This window comes from Podarcis raffonei, chromosome 11, assembly GCF_027172205.1.
Source record: "Podarcis raffonei isolate rPodRaf1 chromosome 11, rPodRaf1.pri, whole genome shotgun sequence".
NCBI classification, from domain to species: Eukaryota; Metazoa; Chordata; class Lepidosauria; order Squamata; family Lacertidae; genus Podarcis; species Podarcis raffonei.
Window position 1 is genome coordinate 6,844,995 of NC_070612.1, and position 25,722 is coordinate 6,870,716.

Here is a 25,722-nt window from a genome sequence, read left to right on the forward strand (position 1 = left end):
CCTGCCCTCTCCTCTCCCCATGTACTCCAAGTCTGCCCCCAAAGGTTGGGGAAAGCCTTAGAACAGATTTAGAGGGCAGGTGCAGAGAGGGAGGGGAAATTCTGTTGACCTATGCAATAAAGAAAACATGCATAAAAAACCAGAATCTTAAATAACAAGGGAAACCTAAGTTGAGCAACCTTCACTGTGAATATTAGACATCGCAAACCTGTCCGAACCAGACAGCAAATATTTAATCCTATCCTTATTGCTGAGCTACCTCTGCTAACTTTTTCTCTAAATATTTTTCCTAGGGGTTTCATACAGTTTGCATTACAGTGGTACCTCGGGTTAAGTACTTAATTCGTTCTGGAGGTCCGTACTTAACCTGAAACTGTTCTTAACCTGGAGCACCACTTTAGATAATGGGGCCTCCTGCTGCCACCGCACTTCCGGAGCACAATTTCTGTTCTTATCCTGAAGCAAAGTTCTTAACCTGAAGCACTATTTCTGGGTTAGCGGAGTCTGTAACCTGAAGCGTATGTAACCTGAGGTACCACTGTATAGCATGTAAGGCATTAGGTATCCCTTATCCAGGGAGTTTCTGAGCACAACATTGCTTTCTTTAGTGCCAAACTGTGACCGGTGTTATGTTTGAACCTGACCTTTGTGTTTGTTTGTGTGTGTGTGTTTGTGTGTGTGTGACTTTCCCCCTCCAGCTTTCTCTACCTAGGAGAAAGCAGAGTGGCACATATCCATCACATAAATATCCCAAAGAGCTGTTTGTGTGTTTCAAAGACGTAAAGGTCCTTCTCCGTTTCACAACCTTTAAGCGACGTTTCCCTGTACTTTCAGCAAGACCTTTGCACGTTCTTGATCTCGCGAGCCTGCAAGAATTCCACACTGGCAAACTACTTGTATTGGTAAGTGCAGAAAAGGGGGTTGATGCCTTTGTGCACCGGAAACAGTTGCTGCTCTAGCTTCCTGGCAAGTGGGACCAGCAAGACGATGGAGAGCAAAAGCTTGTCCGTTTTCACCCCTGCTTAGTATTCCTCGCCCTTATCCCCCACTCAGCCCAGACATTGACCAAACCTAGACCCCTCAACCTCAGGAAAGCTGAGTGTTTGCATCATGTTTCTTATACCATAGTTTGCCACTTCTGAATTCCCTAAACACAGACCTTTAGGGGAGGTCAGAAAGGTGCTCTAGACCTGCTGTTTCTCCCTCAGACTTAGTCTGGGTGCTCAGTCTGCCCCCAGGAAAGATTTCTGACCACTTTTCTTTAAAAAATGTGTTTTATTGATTTTCAGTTACAAATGAATTAGAGTGGGGCGGGGGGATAATACCAGTAATGTTGATGATTTTAAAAATTACTTGTACCCCACCCATCTGACTGGGTTGAACCAACAAATAAAATAATAATAATAATAATAATAATAATAATAATAATAATAATAATAATAAAAAAACACCAACAAGTCACAACAAAGGGAAAATATAACAGGAACAATCCCAGTTGTGATCCATTGAATGCATAGTAGTCAAAAGAAGGTGTCATTCCACAATGTACCTCATGCTGTATTTTTTATTTTTTTAAAGCGTTGGTTCTTGTGTAGAGATATCAGTCTATAAACAGGGGCTTTCCACACCCCCCCCCATATTCATGGCTCCCTACCCCAAACACTTTCTGCTTCCTTGGTGACAGAATTGGCCAGTTTATTATTATACTTCCCCCACCCCACAAATACACACTTTCCTCTATCCAGACTCCTCCATTTCTCAGTGCCAAAATCTGAATGTCAACAGCTACAGTTCTGGCAGACTTAGCTATAAATCCTCGCGTCTGCTGATCAATGGTGTGTTTTGCCCGACCAGCCTCAGCAGGAGTTGGAAATAATCAAAGGGGTGTTTGGATGTACTAACCCTTGATGAAAACCTGGAGTTTGATTTGTAATCTGTGGCTGGGATACAGAGAAGGGCGAAAGGAGCTATAGATACAAAAAGCCTTATTTTGAAAGGCTCTGGAGAGAGAGGAGTTCAGTCTGGAGATACACTGAGCCCCCATCTAAAACAGTATCTTCTTTGGCGATCACTCATAGCGGAGTAAGATTGTCTTCAATAAACGTGGTTTTAAAAGTGAGTCCGTAAGTGACTGTCAAGGCCAATTCTGGATCCACACGTTCTTCCACACTGATGATATAGGTTAGGTTTCTGGGTGGGAGTTGATCATGGTGAGGGTTTGCCAAGTGTGCCTTCCTCTTAGCTCATTTCTCCCTTTCGTCCTGTGTTTGAGTGTCTTCAAAGCCCATGACACCTTTCGTGAAGGCTGGAGCGCTCGCAGGCCAGTGTTCCCCAGTTGTCGGTGCTTATACTACATTTTTTTTAGATTTCCCTTGAGACAGTCTTTGTACCTCTCTCTCTCTCTCTCCATCTCTCTCTCTCTCTCTCTTTTGACCACCAGCATTACGCTTACCATTTTTAAGTTCATACCACTTTAAACAGCCATGGTTTCCCCCAGAGAATCCTGGGAAGTGTAGTTTGTTAAGGGGGTTGAGAGCTGCTAGGAGACCCCTGTTCCCCTCACAAACCACAAGTCCCAGAGTTCCCTGTGAGGAGGGACGATTGCTAAACCACTCTGAGAATTGTAGCTCTGCAAAGGAAACAAGGGTCTCCTAAAAACTCTCAGCACTGTTAACAACCTGCAGTTCCCATGGTTCTTTGGGGGAAGGCATGGCTGTTTAAAGTGGTATGGTACTGCTTTAAATAACAGAATCTTAGAGTTGGAAGGGACCCAAGGGTTATCTAGTTCAATGCGCTGCAATGCAGGAATCTCAGCTAAAGCATCCATGACAGATGGCCACCCAACCTCTGCTTAAAAACCGCTGAGGAAGGAGAGTCCACCACCTCTTGTGGGAGACCGTTTCACTGTCAAACATTTCTTACCGTCAGAAAGCTTTTTCGAATGTTTAGCTGGAATCTCCCTTCTTGTAACTTGACTCCATTGGTTCAAGTCCTACCCTTCAGAGCAGGAGAAAACAAGCTTGCTCCCTCTTCCATGGGACAGCCCTTGAGATATAGGATACCTAGGTGGCTATCATATAGGATACTGATGGGGCACAGAGAAGGCAGAATCCTTCCACTGTTTCACAGCAGGGCCTTGTGCTCTAGAAAGTATTAGCTTTGCTCCAAGTCTCAGTTTTATGAGTGTGCAAAGCACAAGCTGGAAAATTTTTAATTCCCTGCAGTGCTAGAGCCCGTTTCTGCTCTCTGTGCGTGCTTTTGTATCACAGAGACACCCGTAACATCCATATTTTTTACAAAGAAGCAATCCTGTACAGATTGTGAGATGAATGTCTTTTATTGGCTTCGATTTCCCTCACCAGAGATTCAATTCTCAGGGTGGTTTGACATTCAGGCCCTCTTCCCAGGAAAGAAACTGGAAGAGGCAGCTCTCTGAAGGGAACAGGGATTTCTTTTTTCCTTTCCTTTCTTAAAAAAATATTTTTTATTAAATTTTACATTTTTATCTTCATCATAGTAATATATCAAATACAAAGAAAAAACCAAATTCCCCCCACTCCGTGACTTCCCTCAACTTTACATATTGACTTCTCCTGCCTGTTTTGTTATGCCTTAACATTGTATTCTCTGAATTAAATATTATTTAGTTCTTATCATTCTAACACCATGTTTGTAGTTTCTATTTTTGTTTTGTAAATTGTGTTTATTCAAACCTTGCTAGTGAGTCCATTTCCTTACAATGTTTCTGTAGATACAACATAGATGGTTCCCAGGCTTTTAAAAAGTCTCTGTTGTCTTTGTCTCTTCAATTAGCTTCGCCATTTCAGCATATTCCATCAGTTTTTCTTGCCATTCTTCTTTCGTTGGTATCTCGTCATTTTTCCATTTTGGGGCTAGCAATATCCTAGCTGCTGTTGTGGCATATATGAAAAGTTTCTTCTTCTCTTTTGGCAAGTCTTGAGCTATAATGCCTAGTAAAAAAAAAAAAAGCTTCTGGTCTTTTAACAAAGGTTGAGTGGCAAGTCCCCCCTCCCCGTGGAAATAATGATACATGACACAATTATTAAGGTTAATAGGCTAAAAAAGGCCACAGCTTTATTGGTTACAGGTGATGAGTGGTATTGGCTTAGGCATTGGTCCTAACCGACTCTATCCAGCTTCAGCCCATCCACTTGAAGTCCAGGAAGGGTTCACCACCAGTAGGGGGAGTCCTGCTGATGCACATCAACTAGGAACTCCCCCGGGGTCACCGATAGGGGGGTGTGCCTTAGGCCCTCACCTCCCTAGGCTTTGGACAGGGCCATGTCACTCGATGACCCTTGTGGTCTCTTCCAACTCTATGATTCTATGATTCTATGAATCCTTTAGTGGACTACCCTTCAATATGCGGGGCAGGTGATGGCGCTACCTCCCCTCTTTCCATCGACAGAACTATTCCAATGCCTAACTGTCAATACCCAGAAAGTTGTGACCATTTGCTATGAGATAGGCAAAAACCAAGTGGCTGATGCCAATTTGCCAACTGGGAAAATTCCTACCAGGCCCCTCAACGGCGACCAACAAAGGTCCATAGCAAGGTCAAGGAAAGAAAACCTTACAGACGGGAGGGTGGGAAAAACAGGAATAGCTGGTGCATGGCAAAGAGGGAAATCCCCGGCCACGTCCACGTCCCCTGAACTGGCCAATTGGAATCCCCCCAATCACGCGGAGGCTGGCCTCCACTCGCCGCGCATGTGGAGGGGCCATGAAGCCCGCAACTCCACGTCCTCCGTAGGGTGGAAGTGGCTTTATCTTAAGCATTCTTTTCATTTCATTATAAATTATTTCCCAATAATTTTTAATTATTTTACTGTTCCACCACATGTGAAAAAAGTGCCCTCTTTTTCTTTACACTTCCAAAACTTATTGGAGCCTGTTCTGGGAACAGGGGCTTCTAAACGACTCTCAGCACCCTTTGCAACAGTGCCCAGGATTCTTCGTGACAAGCCACGACTGCTTCAGATATACCATGTAGATGGGCTCATAGATATCTATATCTCAGGCATTAAAAGCCCAGGGCAAAAAGGTGTTCTTTTTAGTCTAAGCTCTGACTCGTTCTCATCTTCCATGCAAGGTACGTGATTGTGGAGTGTGAAGACCAGGACACCCAGCAGAGAGACCCCAGAACTCACGAGATGTACTTGAACGTCATGAGGAGGTTCAGCCAAGCTCTGCTAAAGGTGAAATTGACTGTTTTGTGTCGTGTGGAGGCTAGTGGGTATCTGAGCATAATTATAAAGGTTGCATGTGCACCCCACAATAAAACAGGCAACCCCGAAGGCCAGGGGGATGGATTAACATCCGTATGAGTCCACATTACAACATTTGGGCCTTTTTTTCATGTAGAGAAAGGGTGGGAAAGTGAGGACACGATCAGTGCTGGATTTACGTATGAGCTAAACAAGCTATAGCTTAGGGCCCCACGCTCTTAGGGCCCCCAAAAAAATTAAAGGAAAAAAAACTGGATGTACATTTCCAAAATATAAGATAAAAACAAATTAAATAAAACCTACATACAGCAACAGTGTTTTGTAGACTCCTGTGATGTAAGCAATGGACCACGCCTGCTAGCCTGCTCCCTAAAATATCACTATTAGGTCCATAAATTACCACATAGCATATATTCAACACAAAAACAGAGAAAAATTGTTGTTGACAAAGGACAGCTGGACATATAAAGGGCCCCATTACCTTCAGTAGCTTAGGGCCTCCTCAAACCTAAATCTGACCCTGGTCACGATAGAAGTGTATAAAATTATTCCTGGAGAAAGTGAATAGAAAGAAGTTCACCTCTCTCTCTTTTACTCATTAGACCAAACATTTGACACTCTCCATTATGTTAACTGCAAAGAAGGAAAAGCTTCTAAGCTAACAGTTGGAAGTACTGTTAGTAAAGTATAGAAATAAATATTTTGGTTTACTTATGCCCATCTCAAAACAAAAAAATTTTTTTTCCTTCCAGTAGCACCTTAAAGACCAACTAAGTTAGTTCTTGGTATGAGCTTTCGTGCACACTTCTTCAGATACACTGAAACAGAAGTTGCCAGATCCTTCTATATAGTGAGAAGGTGGGGAGGGGTATTACTCAGAAGGGTGGTGGGAATGGGTGATTGGCAGATAGCTGTGATGAGCCTGTTGGCGACTCTTAACGACTGCAATAGGTCTTGCAGGAAAAAGCAAGGGGTGAGAAGGTGAAAAATGGCTTTGTCATGTATAATGAGAAACCCCTTGCTTTTTCCTGTAAGACCTATTGCAGTCGTTAAGAGTCGTCAACAGGCTCATCACAGCTATCTGCCAATCACCCATTCCCACCACCCTTCTGAGTAATACCCCTCCCCACCTTCTCACTAAATAGAAGGATCTGGCAACTTCTGTTTCAGTGTATCTGAAGAAGTGTGCATGCACACGAAAGCTCATACCAAGAACTAACTTAGTTGGTCTTTAAGGTGCTACTGGAAGGGAAAAAAAATTGTTTTGTTTTGACTATGGCAGACCAACACGGCTACCTATCTGTAACTGGAATTATGCCCATCTGTTTCTGTAAAACACCTGCCACAACCCTGGGTTAAATTCTCTCTCCCCCCCCCTTTCCTTCTCTGATTCTTAATACTTCAGCAAACAAAGTGCACTGTGATAAACATCACACTTGCTTTCAACCACAGGGGTCATCTAAGGCAAATTCCCCATTCGGGACAAGAAGTCATTTTGCTCCATGCTTTCCTTGGAAACATTAAATGCTTCTCTATATTATTTATTTGGCTGCACAATATTTTAAGAATAGCAGGCTGTTGCACAGATTAAGAAAAGTACTGTTCTTCGCCTGGAGCAGAAATCCATAGTGATGACACTGTGCGAGCAATTTGTGTTTTAGTTTCTTGGAGCCTAAACCATAGAACAAGACTTTCTGAGGAAAAACAACAACACGATGCTGTAAGACTTTGCATTGGGACCCTCATAAATAACAGGAACTCAAGGCTGGATTCGTGCAATTAGAAATTCTGTGAATGGTGCTCTTTAAAAGTACAGTGGTACCTTGGTTCTAAAACTTACTCCGTTCCGGAAGTCGTTCCAAAACCAAAGCGTTCCAAAACCAAGGTGCGCTTTCCCATAGAAAGTAATGCAAAATGGATTAATCCGTTCCAGACTTTGAAAAACAACCCCTAAAACAGCAATTTAACATGAATTTTACTCTCTAACGTGACCACTGAGCCATAAAATGAAAGTAATAAGCAATGTACTGCCGTCACACAATCAGTCAATCAGTAGCTGAACTGGGTTCCGCACTGTCACAAAAACAAAACAGAAAAGAGCCACAAAAACGCGAAATAAATAGCAAAAACAGACAGACCTCAGCGTAACACTCAAAACAGAAATGTGGCACTCAAATCAGAAGCGTGACACTCACAAACCGGAACACTTACTTGCAGGTTTTTCAGTGTTTGGGTTCCAAGTTGTTTGAGTACCAAGGCGTTTGAGAACCAAGCTACCACTGTAAACTGAAAGTGCAGTTCTCATTTTGCATTTTGTTAGTGTTCTGAACCACCCTATGGTCTTCAGTTGAAAGGTGGTACACTAATACTAAACATCATCATCATCATCGTCGTCATCCCTGAAAAGAGCCTTGTGCTTGTTTGGAGTTCTCATTCATCAGGGCTCTGGGGGTCTCTCCTCCCTCCCTTCCCCTCTGCTGTATAAATTGACTCGTGTCACATAAGTCCTCACCTCCAGAATGATTGTTGTTGGCGCAGTTGTACAAAAAAACAAAACAAAAAAGCCCTGAAAGGTCAGGGAACCAACTACCTGCTACAGAGAACTTTGATTGCATTTTATGGAGGGCTGGGGAGGGCGGGGGGATTGCCCGGGAGAAACTTCCTTTTTTTTTTTTTTTAGCGAATGTCGGTGTTTATTATCCGCTCGCTCCGAGAGCCGTGATTGCCGAGAGCTCCACTCAAGGCAAAATAATTACAGCAGAGAGAACTAATTCTTTTCTCCTTCTCCTTCTTTTTTCCGCCTTCTAATTTAACGCAGGGTGATAAGTCTGTCAGGGTGATGCGGTCTTTGCTGGCGGCCCAGCAGACGTTTGTAGATCGACTCGTTCATCTCATGAAAGCAGTGCAGCGTGAAAGTGGCAATCGTAAAAAAAAGGTAAAATGGCAGAATTGTATAGGGATACATACAGATATACATGCACATAGAGAGAGAGAGAGAGAGAGAGAGAGAGAGAGAGAGAGAGAGATGATACACAGATACATACATACATATATATATATATATATATATATATATATATATATATATTGCTCCGTCTCAGCTCCTGCCAACCTAGCAGTTCAAAAGCACGCCAAAAAACTGCAAGTAGATAAATAGGTACTGCTCCGGCGGGAAGGTAAACGGCGTTTCCATGCACTGCTCTGGTTTCGCCAGAAGCGGCTTAGTCATGCTGACCACATGACCCGGAAAAACTGTCTGCGGACAAACACCAGCTCCTTCGGCCTGTAAAGCGAGATGAGCGCCACAACCCCAGAGTCGTTTGCGACTGGACTTAACTGTCAGGCGTCCTTTACCTATTTTTTACTTATATACAAATATCTATATTCACCCCCCCCCAAAAAGCCATTTTGTCCATACTTGTGTTTCTCATTGCAAATGTGTTCCTCTTTTAATGAGAGTTCCTTGTGACAGAATGTGTAGTTTGGAACTCGGAGCCATAGGCTACATTCACACGGCTGTTTATTCTGTTTCCATTGCTGTTAATTTCCACATTTTATTTGTGCTGCCACATGACTGCACCAAATACCCAGGCTGGGGAACTTTGCACCTTCCCCAGCCTTGGAGCAACCAATCTGAATTCTGATTTTTAGCATAGACTGCCTTCTCCGCCAGTAAACAGTAAGAATGACAGAAATGCTAACAAAAAAATCTTTATTGGAAATAATAGTCATTGCCCACATGTATTTGTAGCGATAAGGACTAGAAACCTGCTTAATCTTTCTTCTTCTAGAAGCTACGATTTTGCACCCAGTGCTGAATTTTTGGGTGTGTGTGTTTGTGTGCATGTATGTGTCGATTTCCAGCTGCTTTGCGGAGAACGTTTAATGAAAGGCCACGCCAATCAATCGACAGCTGCATGAATTATGACAGCTAGGGAGTGGAAGGGACAAGGAGAACATAAAATAATAGATCAGTGGTATAGAGAAGTGTGGTATATAGCTATTAATGATAAATTAACATGTGACATTAAGGTAAGACAGGGAATATGCAGGAGAAATGGTTCTGAGGAGATATTGAGTGTGTTTGTAGAATTTGTACTGTTAAAACAGAAAGGGGTCAAACCATCACAAGAGGTGTTCAAATTTGGATAGTTACAATGGAATGGTCTCGGTAATGGGGTGCACATGTTTATTCTTATTTATGTATGATGATTACTTTGTTAAATAAACAACAACAACAACATGCGATGGACAAACCATTAGCAGGCACATTTGAACCTACTTTCATCGATTTCTCTCTCTTTCTGTCTTTGTGAGTTTGCCCACAAGCTACATTTGATGAACAAGCTACATTGCAGTTGGCTCCCTTCCTCCATTCACGAGTTAGACTACATGCTGCAGCTCCTGTCAGGAGCTTGTCCGACACTCAAGTAGGACCCTGGCAGAGACACCTCCCCGACTGGCATGTTCCCTCCCTCCTGGTCGATCATTCGGGAGCTTCTAAAGCTTTCTTCAGCCCGAACATCACAGTGACCAATGCCAACAGACATCAGCACACTTAGGGATCTGCAGAATGTTCGCAGTTTGCGTGACAGACCCCAGCAACTCAGCATTTTGGCTAATCTACTTTATTTACATATAAACACACACGGACACTGCAACATGGCTGCCTCTCTCTCTAGCATCAGACAGCAAAGAGAAATAAACAAAGGACAATAGTCCCACTTCATGGAACACAGTAACACAAACATCCTGTCTCCGTCACTTCCCACTTTGTGGAGTCAAAACATACACCGTCATTTGATAGACAACCCATGACTGCAATCATGGAGCAGGAATTCTAACAGCTCCTAGTCCATGTTTTCGGTTTTGGAGTGGTTGGCATTAGCACGTGGTTCAGTAAGTCATGTTGTTCCTTCCTTCCCCCTGCTCTGCTTTTAGAACGAGAGGTTGCAGGCACTCCTGGCAGACAATGAGAAGATGACCCTATCAGATTTTGAGCCCATTCCCCTGCCCCTGGAACCTCAGGTGAAAATCCGAGGGATAATCCCGGAGAAAGCGACACTGTTCAAGGTAAATCACCTACCGTCTTGTCTGTTGTCCATGTTCCGTGAGTGGGATTCCAGCATGTCAACCAGGATTTGGTTGTTGTTGTTTTAGCGTTCTCTGGTAAAGCTTGCTAGCTTATGCTTGCACACTAGAACCGACTCCCTCGGAAGATGGTGTGTTCTCCTTCATGGGGGAGGTTTTTTAAACAGAGGTGGGATAGCCATCTGCCAGGAATCCTTTAGCTGTTCTTCCTGCATTGTAAGGGGTTCAGCTGAATGAACCTCTCAGATCTACAGTTCTGTGATTCTGTGAGTTTGTGCACTTGGAGAGAATCTTTCTTTTTTGCAAGAAGGGCTGGGGTTAGGCTCATTTAAGAAGATTTAATAAGGCACTTTTAGGAAGATTTAAGAAGTGGGGCTCGGAGGTGGGAGCCGGCATATTTGAGGCCTGTTGGGGTACAGGATGTGCCCTTTTCTTAAAGGAACTGCTTCAGAAATGAACTCTCAGGGACTGGGCCAAGGAGGAATGGTGGAGACCACATCCTCATCCTGACCTTTCCAGAGAAGAAGACAGTTCCGAATCACAATAGGGGTTTGAGGGAGGTCACAGCTCAGAGGAAGATGAGCAGAAAAGTTGAGAAATAATGGGAGAAGAGGAGGAGGAAGCAGAGTCGGAGCAGCTGGCTGACACATTATCACTAGAAAGCATTCCAGACCTATCATCTCCCATAAACTGGTGAGCCTTAAAAGTAGGAGATCAAAGGGCTTGGAGACAAATGGCCCTAAGCGGCAACTGTAAAGTTGGTGGTGCTGTTGACGAATGAGGAAGTAGGAGATAAAGGGATTATGGGATCCGTAGTTGTTAGGAGATCCCGGTTCCCCTTACAAAACTACAGTTCCCAGAGTGGTCTGGCATTCAGTTTCTCTTCACTGTAGCTCTGTCAAGGGAATAGGGATTGCCTATCAACTCCTTGCGCCATTAACAAACTGCAGCTCCCATAATTCATTGTGGGAAGCCATGATTTTTCAAAATGGTACCCTGGTGCTTTAAATGAATGGTGCAAAGGTGTACGGCCTTAGTAAGGGTTGGGGGAAGACAGCAGAAATGAGGCCCATGTCTGTTTGGGCCTCTGTGTGGTACTCTTACCTCACCCTTGATATGTTGTGCAAGGATGTGGGCAAGCAAGCCTATATCTTTTTTTTGTTTGAGACTCAGCGACAGAGAATAAGGATGCTGGATAATGTAAAAAAAAAAAAAAAGATAACTATATTTATTTTTCAGAGGCTAATTGGTTTCATTCCCATCCTTTTCACGAGGGACGAATTGCCAGCTAAACAAATCAGGTCTTTTTGGAAAGGACATTTTAAACAGAGTTGCCATTTTCACTAAGTTAATTAGGAAGGGCAGCTAATTGCTTTAAAGCTATCCTTCCCCTTAGCATATTTTTTAGGTTTCAGTTCAGTGCCACTTGTTTTATTTCGCCCTTTCGAGTACTGTTGAGATGATAGGGGGTATATTGGATGCACACAGAAGCTGATGTACTTCTGAGTTCGTTCGTTTTCTCCTGTGCAAATATTATTTATTTTCCTCGCGTTTTACCCCACCTTTCCTGGAACCCAAGGCGGCGCCCATAAATACATACATACATACATATATACATTTATTTATTTATTTGTATGTTGCCTTTCCACAGTGCTCAAGGCAACTTACAACATGAAAAAAAACACAGAACTGCAACATAACGAAAGTAGTTGTAATGGTTCCTAAGGGGGTTGCTTGTCCGTAAGCAGGTGCCTATCTTCCTGGCTGGGTGGAAACACCTGGCTGGGTTGCCAAAGTGAACCTCCTCTGTCCGGACAGCCACTCGCCCGTGGCTGACTCAGTCGCTGGCAGAATCCGTGAGTGGGCGTTTCTTAAACTTCTTCCAGCAAAGAAGTTATTTGACGCCTAGTCTCCGCCTACCCTCTCTGCACGGAAGCCTTCTGCGCAGGGAGGGCGTGGGCAACGGAGGACCCCTAGTCTCCCCGCTGGTCCCAGGCCAGGAGTCATGGGACCGCCTCGCCACTTCCCCCACCTGCCCCCCTTCTCCACTGGTGCTACGCTGATTTTCTTCCCCAGAAGATGGGCTGCTTCTCCCGATCCCTGGACGCCCTCTGGAATCCCTCTGGCTTTCGCGCTCTCCCTCCAGTACTGATGGCAGTTCCCTGACAGTAGTCCTATACGGTACATTAAAACATGAAGAAATGCAAAACCAGACTGAACAATTTCCATGTAAATCACAATGTCTAAAATAAAGATAGAAAAAAATCAACAGCAACAGACACTGACCAGATCCAGATCTGCTTAGTTTCATCAAGCAGGTGGCCTTGTACGGCTTCAGGCCAAAGCATGCTCAGTCATTGTCTTAACAGAGGTGGATCCTTTGCTTTATGGCAGAGATAGGGAGGCGCAGGTTAACTCTGTGTCCAGGGCAGCTGTCTACCAGCTCCACCTGGTACGCAGGCTAAGACCCTACCTGCCCACAGACTGTCTTGCCAGAGTGGTGCATGCTCTAGTTATCTCACGCTTGGACTACTGCAACGCGCTCTACGTGGGGCTACCTTTGAAGGTGACCCGGAAACTGCAATTAATCCAGAATGCGGCAGCTAGACTGGTGACTGGGAGTGGCCGCCGGGACCACATAACACCGGTTCTGAGAGATCTGCATTGGCTCCCAGTACGTTTCCAAGCACAATTCATAGTGTTGGTGCTGACCTTTAAAGCCCTAAACGGCCTCGGTCCTGTATACCTGAAGGAGCGTCTCCACCCCCATCGTTCAGCCCGGACACTGAGATCCAGCGCCGAGGGCCTTCTGGCGGTTCCCTCACTGCGAGAGGCCAAGTTACAGGGAACCAGGCAGAGGGCCTTCTCGGTAGTGGCGCCCGCCCTGTGGAACACCTTCCCATCAGATGTCAAAGAGATAAATAATTACCTGACATTCAGAAGACATCTTAAGGCAGCCCTGTTCAGGGAAGTTTTTAATATGTAACGCTGTACTCTTTTTAACGCTGATTGGGAGCCGCCCAGAGTGGCTGGGGAAACTCAGCCAGATGGGCGGGGTATAAATAATAAATTATTATTATTATTATTATTATTATTATTATTAACCTGGTGCCCTTCTAATATTGCTGAACTATAACTCCCAGCACCTTGGACTATTGGCCATTCTGCCTGGGAGTGATGGGAGATGTAGTTCAGGAGTATCTTCAGGGCATCTCAGGTGGATGTCTGGTTTGGGGCTGAGTCAGTACAGCCTTCCACCACTTAAGTGAAAATGGATTTAGAACGTTTCTCACTAGGCTGAGGAGTGGTTGAAGCTAGTATGATTGTGACCTGCACACCTGATCATGCAGTACATAAGTCCTGCATCCTCTCCATCCTTTTTTATCATTAGCTTATGTGTATCTTTTCCCTCTCTTTAAAATTTAATTAATATACCAGAGAACACAGCACAAAGCAATACATAGTGTAACAACAGCAGTTCCAAAGCAGCTCAGAAAAAAAAAGCCAGCCGCAATGTGTTGATTAAAACCTGAAAAATTAAATAGTTTTTTTTTTCCAAAATAAAAAGTTGAAAGTTCAAAAAGTACATAATTATATGTGCGCTAAACATGGTGAGGCATAAATAGAAGAGAGAAAATGAAAAGGAGAAACAGAACCCATGTAGAAGGAAAAATGAAGGGAGAGGGGAACCCAAAACTGTATATTTCACAAGGTTGTTACTGTACTTCACCTGATCTTAACCTATTACAGTATTTGTAAGAATGGATTCCAAATATCATTGAATTTGTCCATGGCAAAGTCTGCGTTTATATGCAAGTTGTTCATATGTTGCAAGTTTATATAAGTCTTCAATCCAATCGTAGAAGGGAGCCTCATTTTTATTTTTCCAATTCATCAGTATCAGTCTTTTTGCTGTGGTAACGGCGCATGGAGAGTCCACTTGTATTGTCCTTTTGTAAGGTTCTATGTGCTGGGCGTATAATCCAAGAGGATATTTTGCTCTGTAAATGTAAGGCTGTTCCATAGAGAAAATAAAACAAATTTTTAACGACCTGCGTATATTATATTAAGCAGGTGCCAGGCAAATGTCATTTTACATGGTCTTAAAACATTGGTAGTCCATATACAGTACTAAAATTAAAATGGTACCTTATTGATCTATTCTTCACATTTTAACCATATATTTATATTTTTCTATTGAATATGTTATAGACCAGAGAGGGAAGTTGGGGGAAGTCGCCGGGGGGGGGGGGGCGTTCAATTGAAAATGTTAAAATGTAATTGGCATGTTTGATTATGCTAAACCTTGTTGTGAAATCTTAATAATAATAAAAAATGGGGGAGGGCATTGGCAGTCAATTTATTGGTTCTCCACGGACAGATTTGTGAGGCTAGTGGGAGAGAAGAATGTGTAGCTTTCCCAGTATGGATCCAGTATGGTGTAGTGGTTAAGAGTGGTAGACTTGTAATCTGGTGAACCGGGTTCGCTTCCCTGCTCCTCCACATGCAGCTGCTGGGTGACCTTGGGCCAGTCACACTTCCCTGAAGTCTCTCAGCCTCACTCACCTCACAGAGTGTTTGTTGTGGGGGAGGAAGGGAAAGGAGAATGTTAGCCACTTTCAGACTCCTTCAGGTAGTGATAAAGCGGGATATCAAATCCAAACTCTTAATTCATTTCATGCAAATGACATTTCCATGATCACTGCCCCTCTGGCCATAGGAATAGAGGAACCTGTTTTATACAGAATCCATTGAGCTCTGTATTTTCTGCACTGACTGCAATATACTTTCCAGGGTTTCGGACGGGGAATATCCCCAGCGCTACCTGGAGATGCCAGGGATTGAACCTATGACCTGCATGCAGAGTAGAAGCTCTCCCTCTGAGCTAGAGAGGATGGGATATTGGCTGAAGAAACCTCAGCTCCGTATCTGTTTCCCTCTCCAACCATGCTGTCCTTTTACAGTCACACTTTTAATTTGCCGCTTTTTCCATTTCTCTAACCAGAGCGCCCTAATGCCAGCCCAGTTGTTTTTCAAGACTGAAGACGGGGACAAGTATCCTGTTATATTTAAACACGGGGATGATTTGCGTCAGGATCAACTGATACTTCAGATCATTTCGCTCATGGACAAGGTGACAATGGCTAAGCAGAAGGGGGTGTGGAGATTGTGAATAGGTCTTTGTAAACACGGCAGCCAGAATTTCATTCTTTAAACAACTTTCTAAAAAATGATCTGAGTGCTCTTATTTTTCTATTTTTCTCTTTTCTTCTCCTTTTCTTCCTTCCTTTCTTTCTTCCTTCCTTCCTTCCTTTATTTATTTCTCTCTGCCCCCTGCCCCCCACTTTTGTGCTTTTATTGTATCTAGATAGAAGTCTTGGTTTGGTTTTTTAAAAAAAGGAAAAGTTTTGTATTTTGCTCTATAAACCTTAATAAAATTTATTTTTAAGTGATCTAAGTGTCTTACGGCGATATTAGGAGGGATGTAAAGGGAAACGCAGGATAGCTGAGTTGGTAAAAGCATGGGACTCTTAATCTCAGGGCTGTGAGTTGAAGCCCAACGTTGAACAGAAAAGATTCCAGCAATTCAGGAACTCTATGGTTTTATATGATTCACACGCACGGATAAAGGTTAGAAATGTGATGGTTGAAGGGAGCACATCCATACATGAAGGTCAGATCAGGTGAGCCTTTAAATCAGGAATGGGGAAGCTGTGACGTTGAAGGTGTTTTTATACCTAGAAGCCTTGCTGGCACAGAACAAGGGCCTAGCTATTCCCCTACCCTGTTTTCAGAACAGCCAGAGAGATGGGAAGACCACAAGCAGGATAGGACCACAATATCGTTTTCCCCACTTGCCATTCTCAGCACCTGGTATATGGAGGCAAACTTCCATCATGGCTTACGGTCCTCCATAGATTTGTCCAAACCCTTTTTCAAGACATCCGCGGTGGCAGGAGATTTCTGTGAACTCTGGTTCTGCTGGTTTCTTTCCTTACCTGTCCCCTGAGCCATTCTGCAAGCCATTTGATTTGATCTTTCAAATATAGATTTATAACAAAACCAAATACATTTTCATATACAGAGATTTCTCTGAATCTTGAGACCTCCCCTCCGTGGGTCCTAATGTCAGTGTTTTCAACTGTATCTTATATCAAATCTATATTTTATATCTATCCATATTATCCATAGAGTTTGTTACATTACAAGTGAGATTAAAATCATGCTAATGTTTTCATCTGCTTACAGTGGTCTCAATAAATTATAATTTATTTATATAAATAAATTATATAAATTATAACTATATAATTTATTCTTTCTTGAAGTTTTTGTCTTCTTGGTTCCTGAGCTTTCCGGTCAGTTTTGCCATTTTGGCGTAGTTCCAACAGCTTAGTTTGCCATTCTTCTCTGGTAGGGACTTTGTCTTCTTTCCATCTCTGGGCTAGTAAGATCCGTTCAGCTGTTGTTGCATACATAAAAAGTCTTTTCTGCTCCTTTGGGATGTCGGTACTTACAATTCCTAATAAAAAGGCTTCTGGTTTGTTTGTTTTACAAAAGTTATTTTTAACATATTTTTTTTCAGTTCATTATCTATCATCTCCCAGAAAGCTTTTATTACCTTACACTGCCACCACATATGATAGAAGATACCTGTATTCTGTCTTCCAATGCAGCAGTAATTTCTTAGCTCTCTCTCTCCCCCCTGCCTTATGCTTGTCTCTTCTGTTTTTCTTGTAGCTCTTACGCAAGGAGAATCTGGATTTGAAGCTGACCCCTTACAAGGTCTTGGCCACTAGTACAAAACATGGTAAGCCTACCTCCCAAAACACACTCATCATAGCAGGAGCGGTGAGCATTTAGAGAGCTCTCGGTGCTAAATGTTAATTTGGGGGGGGGGTATGAACCTTTCATCCGCTTTGGTGCCCTTAAAAGTGGGATACAGCAAAGATACAAATTTGATAAAATGCAAACTCTAAAGAACAGTTCTCCGGCCTGATTAAGACTTAGTTAATTCCACCCCACTGCTTTTAAAAGCCCATAGGAATTTGAGATTGGCTTCTTAGCACCTACACCTGAGATTTTCTGACCCTGAGTGTCTTTCTCTCTACCACCCTCCCTGCTATTTTCCAGGTTTCATGCAGTTCATTCAGTCAGTCCCTGTGGCTGAGGTTCTTGCAACCGAAGAAAGTATACAGGTTTGTGTTTTGACTTGGGTTGCCTGTACTGGATTCAGCATCTGCTCGTTCTTGCACTTCGCCCACTTGAAGTTGGCAGTGGCCTTCTTCCCTTGCGATTGCATCACATGTGGGAGATTCAAGGATAAAGCAGTATGTAAAAGGAACTCTGCATCATATAAGCCTGTTAGGATACCGAAATTCCAAGGAAGGAAATAAAAACTGAGTAGTATTTGTGTGTGTGTGTGACCCTTATTGATTAATATTTCTTCTCCTGCCCACCACCCACAACTGATCGCAAAAGGAATGACCCAAATAAATGCTTTTGCTTGGTTGTAATGTTTCTCCATAGGGACGCGGGTGGCGCTGTGGGTTAAACCACAGAGCCTAGGACTTGCCGATCAGAAGGTTGGTGGTTCGAATCCCCGTGACGGGGGAGCTCCCGTTGTTCGGTTCCAGCTCCTGCCAACCTAGCAGCTCGAAAGCACGTCAAAGTGCAAGTAGATAAATAGGTACCGCTCTGGCGGGAAGGTAAACTGTGTTTCCGTGCGCTGCTCTGGTTCGCCAGAAGTGGCTTAGTCATGCTGGCCACATGACACGGAAGCTGTACGCCAGCTCCCTTGGCCAATAAAGCAAGATGAGCGCTGCAACCCCACAGTCTGCCACAACTGGACCTAATGGTCAGGGGTCCCTTTAATGTTTCTCCATGTGTACTCCTTAAGGCCAGTTTCCTTTTTAGGGTGAGATTCAGGTCGCCACCCTAGGTGGGTAGGTCTATGCCACTGTTTAGCACAGTAAAAAGTTGTGGAGGGGGGCAGGTGGGGCTTATCAACCTGGAAAGGAAACCTCTGATCCTAAACCTCTTCTCCCTTTCATGTCCAAGCAAGCAGCATAAGCAATAGCTGTACACGAAACGGAAGTTCCCAGCAAGCTGTGCTGGAGTGTAAACAGGCATGTGACGCACAACAGTCATGTTTTCAGGAGGAGAAAAGGCTAAGGAGTAAACCCTACAAATATATTGAGTGGAGTTCTTAAAAGATGATTAGAGACCACTTTAGGCGCCTCCTTCCAGAAACTCCTGCAGCCAAGCTGGTGCCAAACATCTTGCTCTCTTTTCCTTTGGACCACATCGGCAAGAACAGAAGAAGATCCTGTTGGATCATGCCAATGGCCCACGGAGTATCCAGCATCCTATTCTCACAGCGGCCAACCAGATGCTTGTCGGACAGCTGCAAGCAGGATTCAAGCACAAGAGCACTCTCTCTTCCTGTATTTTCCAGCAACTGGGGTTCAGAAGCAGTGCTGCCTCTGACTATGGAAGCAGACCATAACTTTGTTGTTTTTGTTTACTCATTTAGTCGTGTCTGACTCTTTGTGACCCCATGAACCAGAGCATACCAGGCACTCCTGTCTTCCACTGCCTCCCGCAGTTTGGTCAGACTCATGCTGGTAGCTTCGAGAACACTGTCCAATCATCTCGTCCTCTGTCATCCCCTTCTCCTTGTGCCCTCCATCTTTCCCAGCATCAGGGTCTTTTCCAGGAAGTCTTCTTTTCTCATGAGGTGGCCAAAGTATTGGAGCCTCAGCTTCAGGATCTGTCTTTCCAGTGAGCACTCAGGGCTGATTTCCTTCAGAATGGATAGGTTTGATCTTCTTGCAGTCCATGGGACTCTCAAGAGTCTCCTCCGGCACCATAATTCAAAAGCATCAATTCTTCAGCGACCAGCCTTCTTTATGGTCTAGCTCTCACTTCCATACATCACCACTGGGAAAACCATAGCTTTAACTATACGGACCTTTGTTGGCAAGGTGATGTCTCTGCTTTTTAAGATGCTGTCTAGGTTTGTCATCGCTTTAACTATCATGGCTAATAGCCATTGATAACCACATCCACCTGGAACAGGGATGCTAAGCTTACTCAGGAGCTGTCAGTGTGGGACTTTGTCAAAACCTTTCTTAAAGTTGCGTGTTTTAAAAATCTGTTTGTTGTGATGGCTAATATGCTGAACACCAGCAACATGTTAGCGTTGGGGCAAAGGGGATTTTGCTCCTCTGACCTCCTACTTTTTAAAGCTGAATTTTCTTCTCCAGGGGGCCTTGTTCATATTTCTAGGCCAATTCGCTCTTGGGATTCTAATTGTAGCCCCCTCCCTCCCCCTAAACAAAGTACATTAATGCCCACTTTGCAATTCGTTTCCTCTATCTTCATTCACAATTGCTTTGAATTGCTAATGCTATTTAAATTTTGCTACCCAGGCACAAAAGGAATATATCTACTTTTGAAGCATTTAGCACTCTCCGTAATTATGCAATAACTCTGCATTTGAAATTCAACAGGATGGGATTATTTTAAAGAACGAGAGGCCCTTGAGTGTGTGTGTGTGTGTGTGTGAGAGAGAGAGAGAGAGAGAGTGTGTGTGTGTAATGCAAAGTGATTTTAAATCTTTCCATTGCGGAGGTTAAGAAAATTCCATCAGATATCAACTGAGCACTGCAATGTTAGCACTAAGGGAGGAAAAAATGTAATTTGCTTGATTGTTCTTTGCTTAATGTTATCTGCTGTTTTTAAAAGAAATATAGGCTATTTCTGCACTGAGCCTTGGACGCCTTTTAAATATCAAGATTGATACTTGGGGCTGAGGAGAGGGGGGCTGTGTTCACCAGTAACACGCAGTAATGGATTTTATCCAAGGCCACCAACTGCTTACGAGCTCAGCCAGCCCCCAGAGACTCTTTCAGAGCTTTACGTGGGAGAAGAAATAAACATTAGAGCAATGTTCTTTTTCAGAACTTCTTCCGAAAACACGCACCAAGCGAAACGGGACCCCACGGAATAAGCGCAGAGGTTATGGACACTTACGTCAAAAGCTGTGGTAAGTGATGGCATTAGGAGGGCACAGATTACATTAAAGCAGGGCAACGGCTGCGGATCAGTGGCTGAGTGTCTGCCTTGCAAGCAATCCCTGGGCTGGGAGAGACTCCTGCCTGTAACTCTGGAGAGCTGCTGTTAGTCAGTGTAGGGAACACTGAGTTAGATGGAGCACGTTCAAACTTGGCGCAAGGTAAAATCTGTTATGGTCAAATGGGCTCAGGATTTTGGTTGTAACATCCCAATGGAGGACTGGGAAAATTTACGGAAAGTCAACATGAAGTTCGCCGCAGGTTACACTCTGAGGGAAAATGTTACGAAGATGCAATACCATTGGTATTTGACACCACTAACATTATCTAAAATGTATAAGAACATTCCAAGTAAATGTTGGAGATATGCAGAAGGGGAAGGCTCAGTGTTACACATGTGGTGGACATGCAAGAAAATTAAGGTGTTTTGGGATGTAATCTAAAATGAACTTAAAAGAATTTTTAGGGTGTGGGTGTGGGTGTACATTCTAGGCCCTGACATACCAAAAAATCATAACTGTCAACTTTTCCCTTTTCTTGCGAGGAATCCTATTTGGAATAAGGGGATTTCCCTTAAAAAAAGGGAAACGTTGACAGCGATGCAAAAAATGCGAGGGAAATATTCTTGTATGCCATGGTGGCTGCAAGAATATTGATAGCTTCGAACTGGAAGGGTGAGAAATTACCGACAAAGCTGGATTGGCAGAATAAATTGTTGGAATATGCTGAGTTGGCAAAATTAACAGAAAAACTGAGAGACTGCACTGAACAAGCTTTTATTAGGAATTGCGGCATGTTTAAAAAGTATCTCAAGGATTATTGTAATAACATGAAGTCTGTGGCAGCTCTTGAATAACTTCTATGATATATTGGATGAGTATTAGAAAACATAATATTTATGAAATCTAACAAAATAAAGCTCAAATAAATAGTGCAATAGGCAGAACAATGTTTAGAAGCATGAGGAGTTGGACGGGAAGTCACTGGAATCTTAAGAAGAGCATGATGCAATGTAACAAACACTTTTCTTTTTTGTATGGATAATTTTGTCATATGTTACTTTTTTCTAATTTCAATAATGCATTTTAAAAAGCAAAAACAAACAAACAAATTGGGTACAAGGCAGCTTCCTGTATTCCTAGCAAAGTCAGAGAACTAACTAAAGATCAGTGGTGTTATTTATTAGCAAGGGCAAAGAACAATCCGTCTCTCCATACGAACCTACCCGAACCCCGAGATCAGCATCTGATCTGGGGAAGTCGTTGAAATTGGGCTTAAGAAAAAGAGGTTATGAAATTATACGTGTTTATATGTTTGTTTGTCTATGTATTGTGAGTTGTAATGTGTCTTAATTTATGTTGGAAAATCAATAAAAAATTTATAAAAAAAACAAAAAACAAATATTATAAATAGATAAACAAATAAATGAATAAGTCCTTCAGTGGCCAAACCGATACCTATGGGAAGGCCAGAAGCACGACTTGAATGCGACAGCCCTCTCCACATTTTCCTCCCCAGCAAATGTTATCCAGAGGCATATTGCCTATGATACTAAAGGTAGTCAGTCTCCATCATGGCTAGAAACCTTTGATATTCTTATCCTCCCCAGAAGTTTGTTTTAAAAAACCCTTTGAAAACAACCCACTGTGGTAGCCATCACTGCATCTTCCGGAAGCGAATTCTGTGACATAACTGCAGAGAAGACCCTTCCTTTGGTCTATCCCTAAACCTACAGGGCCATATGTGCCTAATTTGTTGGGTAACCTCATGTATACACAGCTATTCCTGGAGCCTCTGGTCCCTCCTGTGCCAGAAATCTTGGTCAGCTTTCAGAGTCTCGCTCCATAATATTCCCAGTGATCCTGTCTCAGTGTAGGTTTGTGATTTCTGAGAGAGAGAGAGAGAGAAATTGTGCCAGTTGACAATTATTTGCTTTTTTAAATTTCCAGCTGGATATTGTGTAATTACATACATCCTTGGCGTTGGAGACAGGCATTTGGACAATCTGTTGCTAACCAAAACAGGTAACTACTTCTTCTAATACTAATTATTATTGTTATTGTCATTTGTTGTTGTTCTTTGTTATTGTTATTTGTTATTGCTGTTATTACTGTTGTTGTTGTTCTTATTATTATTATTGCTTTTGTGAGACTTGTATCTTGGTGCAAAATCATTTTCTGCTTTCCGCTTAAAGGAAGGTGGTGCAAGACTCCATAAGTTCCTTCCCCAGCATAATTGCAATAATTTTCAGTGCCATTACATCTGCCATGACAAGAACAGCTAAGAGTGGTGTACAGATCAAATTAACTGGGCCTGTAGGCTTAACAATCTAATCATCTATAAAACTGAATTATATTTTACCTGTTGCATATTTGGCTCAGGGAAAAAGGAAATTTGAGAACTATTTCCATAGTGCTTTTCCGTAACTAGAATGCTTTTGAAACATTCTTGACTTGTGAAATGTTGAAGGAGTCAGATCTGCTTTTTTGTTTCAAAAAAAATAAATAAATATTAATTTTATAGCACAACTAAACAACACAAACAATACAAACAAGTTCTTGTCTTATCCTTGTTTTATCTAAACATTGTTAGGAGAGCTACCCCAAGCCCCCCCATCTGATTTTCATTTTACCTCATCTTTAGCAGTTTACATATATAATAATTTTTAACAATTTTTTTTATCGCACTTACTTTTACCATAAGAATCTTCACATTTTATCACTTACAAATAATACTGTTTTAAAATACACTATCTCCTACTTCTAACCCTACAGCCTATATCCACATCCAAAACTATTCTAAGATTTAAATATTAGCATATTTTTTTCAAATATTCTTCAAACTTCTTCCAATCTTCTTCCTCCATTTCTTCTCTCTGGTCTCCCAGTTAGTTTGGCAAGTTCCTTATAGTCCATCATCTTCATCTACCATTCTTTGATAGTTGGTAAATCTTGTTTCTTCCAATTCTTCGCTAGTAATATTTTCACAGCTGTTGTGGCATACAGAAAAAAGTAACATCCTTTTTGGGGATTTCACCCCCCAGATCTACTTTTTTTAAAAAGGTACTGTATTTTTCGCTCCATAAGACATACTTTTTTCCTCTTAAAAACTAAGTGGAAATGTCTGTGCGTCTTATGGAGCGAATGTGTGGTCCCTGGGGCTGGGGACGACGACCCGGGCTTCCCCCGCCAGTCCTGCAAGCTCTGGGAGCAGAGACAAGGCTGCACGCAACCTTGCCTCCACTCCCTGGCCTGTTCTGGGGGCTGGGGTCAGGGGAAGCTTGGGCTCCCCCAGCCCCGCAAGCTCCAGGAGCGGAGGGAAGGCTATGCACAACTTTGCCGCCACTCCCGGACCTGTTCTGGAGGCTGGGGTCGGGGGAAGCTCGGGCTTCCCCTGCCCCAGCCCCGCGGCTAAAAACAAAGCCAAGACAGCAAACCTGGGCTTCCTCTGACAGCCCCAGAAGCCTGTCCGCTGCTCTTTGGGGCTGGGGGGGGGATAAGATTTTTTTTATTGATTTCCCCCCCTAAAAACTAGGTGCTCCTTATGGACCGGTGCGCCCTATGGAGTGAAAAATACGGTAAGTGGGGTGCACAACAATGCACATTCACAATATGAAGCCACCTGCTATCAGCAGCGAGGAGTGTCATAACTAGACACTGGAAAGACCTGTCAAGAATAAACACAGACCACTGGTACCAAACTGTATGAGAAACAGCCCTACTAAAAAAGCTAACCGACAAATTTGAAACTAACACGGAGACAAACAAAGGAGGGTGTCTTCACTCTGGCATGGCTCCCTCTCCAACCTCTTGCACCGCCAGTGGAAACGAACATCTCAGTAAAGAACTTATCCGCAACACACTGACACAAAAACTCTGCATGTTCACTAAGCAAAAGAATGGAGAAATCACAACCCCACCTTCCTTCTCTTCCACTCTCCCTCCCAACCTCGCAGTGTCTCACACTGAATGTCACTGACCTGTAGAAAGGACTCTATGAATTGAAAACAGAGGTGTATATGTGCCTTTGTGAACTATGAAAATGATTTTAATAAAAATGCGAGAGCCAGAGAGGCAGAGGCAGAGGCAGAGAGAGGCAGGGTGGGAGGAAGTAACCAGAGAAAGGAAATGCAGAATTTACCTTGCTGGTCCCCTCACACCTTGCCATATGCTGGAGCTGAGTTTTAAGGGTTGAAGCATACCATGAAAGCAGAAACAAGCAGTCTTCTGTTCCTCATGCTCTTGTCACCTCTGTTACCCAACACCAACACACACCCTAAAATTATGCACCGTGTAGAGAAAGGTTTTGTATCCCATTCTCTTAACTCCAGGGACACGGGTGGCGCTGTGGGTTAAACCACAGAGCCTAGGACTTGCTGATCAGGTCAGCGGTTCGGATCCCCGCAACGGGGTGAGCTCCCGTTGCTCGGTCCCTGTTCCTGCCAACCTAGCAGTTTGAAAGCACGTCAAAGTGCAAGTAGATAAATAGGTACCACTCCAGCGGGAAGGTAAACGCTTGCGCTGCTCTGGTTCGCCAGAGGCGGCTTAGTCATGCTGGCCACATGACCTGGAAGCTGTACGCCGGCTCTCTCGGCCTAAAAGTGAGATGAGCGCTGCAACCCCAGAGTCGGTCACAACTGGACCTAATGGTCAGGGGTCCCTTTATCTTTACCTCTTAACTCCGGAACACATGAACGTCCAGTGAAGCTGAATGTTGGGCGATTCAGGGCAGATGGTAGAAGGTACTTCTTCACACAGTGTGTAGTTTAAACTATGGAACTCACTTCCTCAGGAGGCAGTGATGGCTTTATAAAAGGTTTGGACCTGATTAATGGAGGAGGAGGCAGCTATGGTTGGCTACTAGCCACGATCACAGCAATGCTTCAGAATACCAGTTGCTGGAATCCACAAGTTCCCTTGTGCTCAGATCCTGCTTGCAGGTTTCCCTGTTGGCCGTGGTAAAGCCAGGATAGTGGACTAGATGGGCCTGATCCAGCAGACCCTTCATATATTCTTAAGTTCACTGTATAAAACCTCTCAGGTTCAGAACTGGCCATGCAAAGAAATACTGTCGATATATTGGAATATTTAGAATTTAAAAGCGACAAACAGGTAGCATTAATGTTAATTGATGCAGAAAAAGCATTCAACAACATCTCCTGGTGCTTCATGAAAAAGCAAAGCCCTTTGACACTGTTACAGCACAGAAGAAGGAAGATTTCAGAAAAGGGGGGAAGTATAGTTCCCTTCCCACTCTTGAGATCTCGTCTGTAAGACTCCTGTTCCCTTAAAAACAGAACTCTTAAG

The 25,722-nt window shown here is 43.3% G+C and overlaps 1 protein-coding gene across 2 annotated transcripts in view; it reads left to right on the forward strand.

Annotated features, from left to right (window-relative positions):
- Positions 1–25,722, forward strand: part of PIK3C3 (phosphatidylinositol 3-kinase catalytic subunit type 3) — a 110,633-nt gene that overhangs the window by 30,920 nt on the left and 53,991 nt on the right. For both annotated transcript variants that reach the window (XM_053408070.1, XM_053408071.1), the window contains 9 exons: positions 835–902; positions 5,114–5,219; positions 8,068–8,184; positions 10,191–10,322; positions 15,346–15,474; positions 17,079–17,148; positions 17,472–17,536; positions 20,304–20,388; positions 22,366–22,440. In XM_053408070.1, the coding sequence (XP_053264045.1) occupies positions 835–902; positions 5,114–5,219; positions 8,068–8,184; positions 10,191–10,322; positions 15,346–15,474; positions 17,079–17,148; positions 17,472–17,536; positions 20,304–20,388; positions 22,366–22,440 (847 nt within the window). The remainder of the gene's footprint in view (positions 1–834; positions 903–5,113; positions 5,220–8,067; positions 8,185–10,190; positions 10,323–15,345; positions 15,475–17,078; positions 17,149–17,471; positions 17,537–20,303; positions 20,389–22,365; positions 22,441–25,722) is intronic.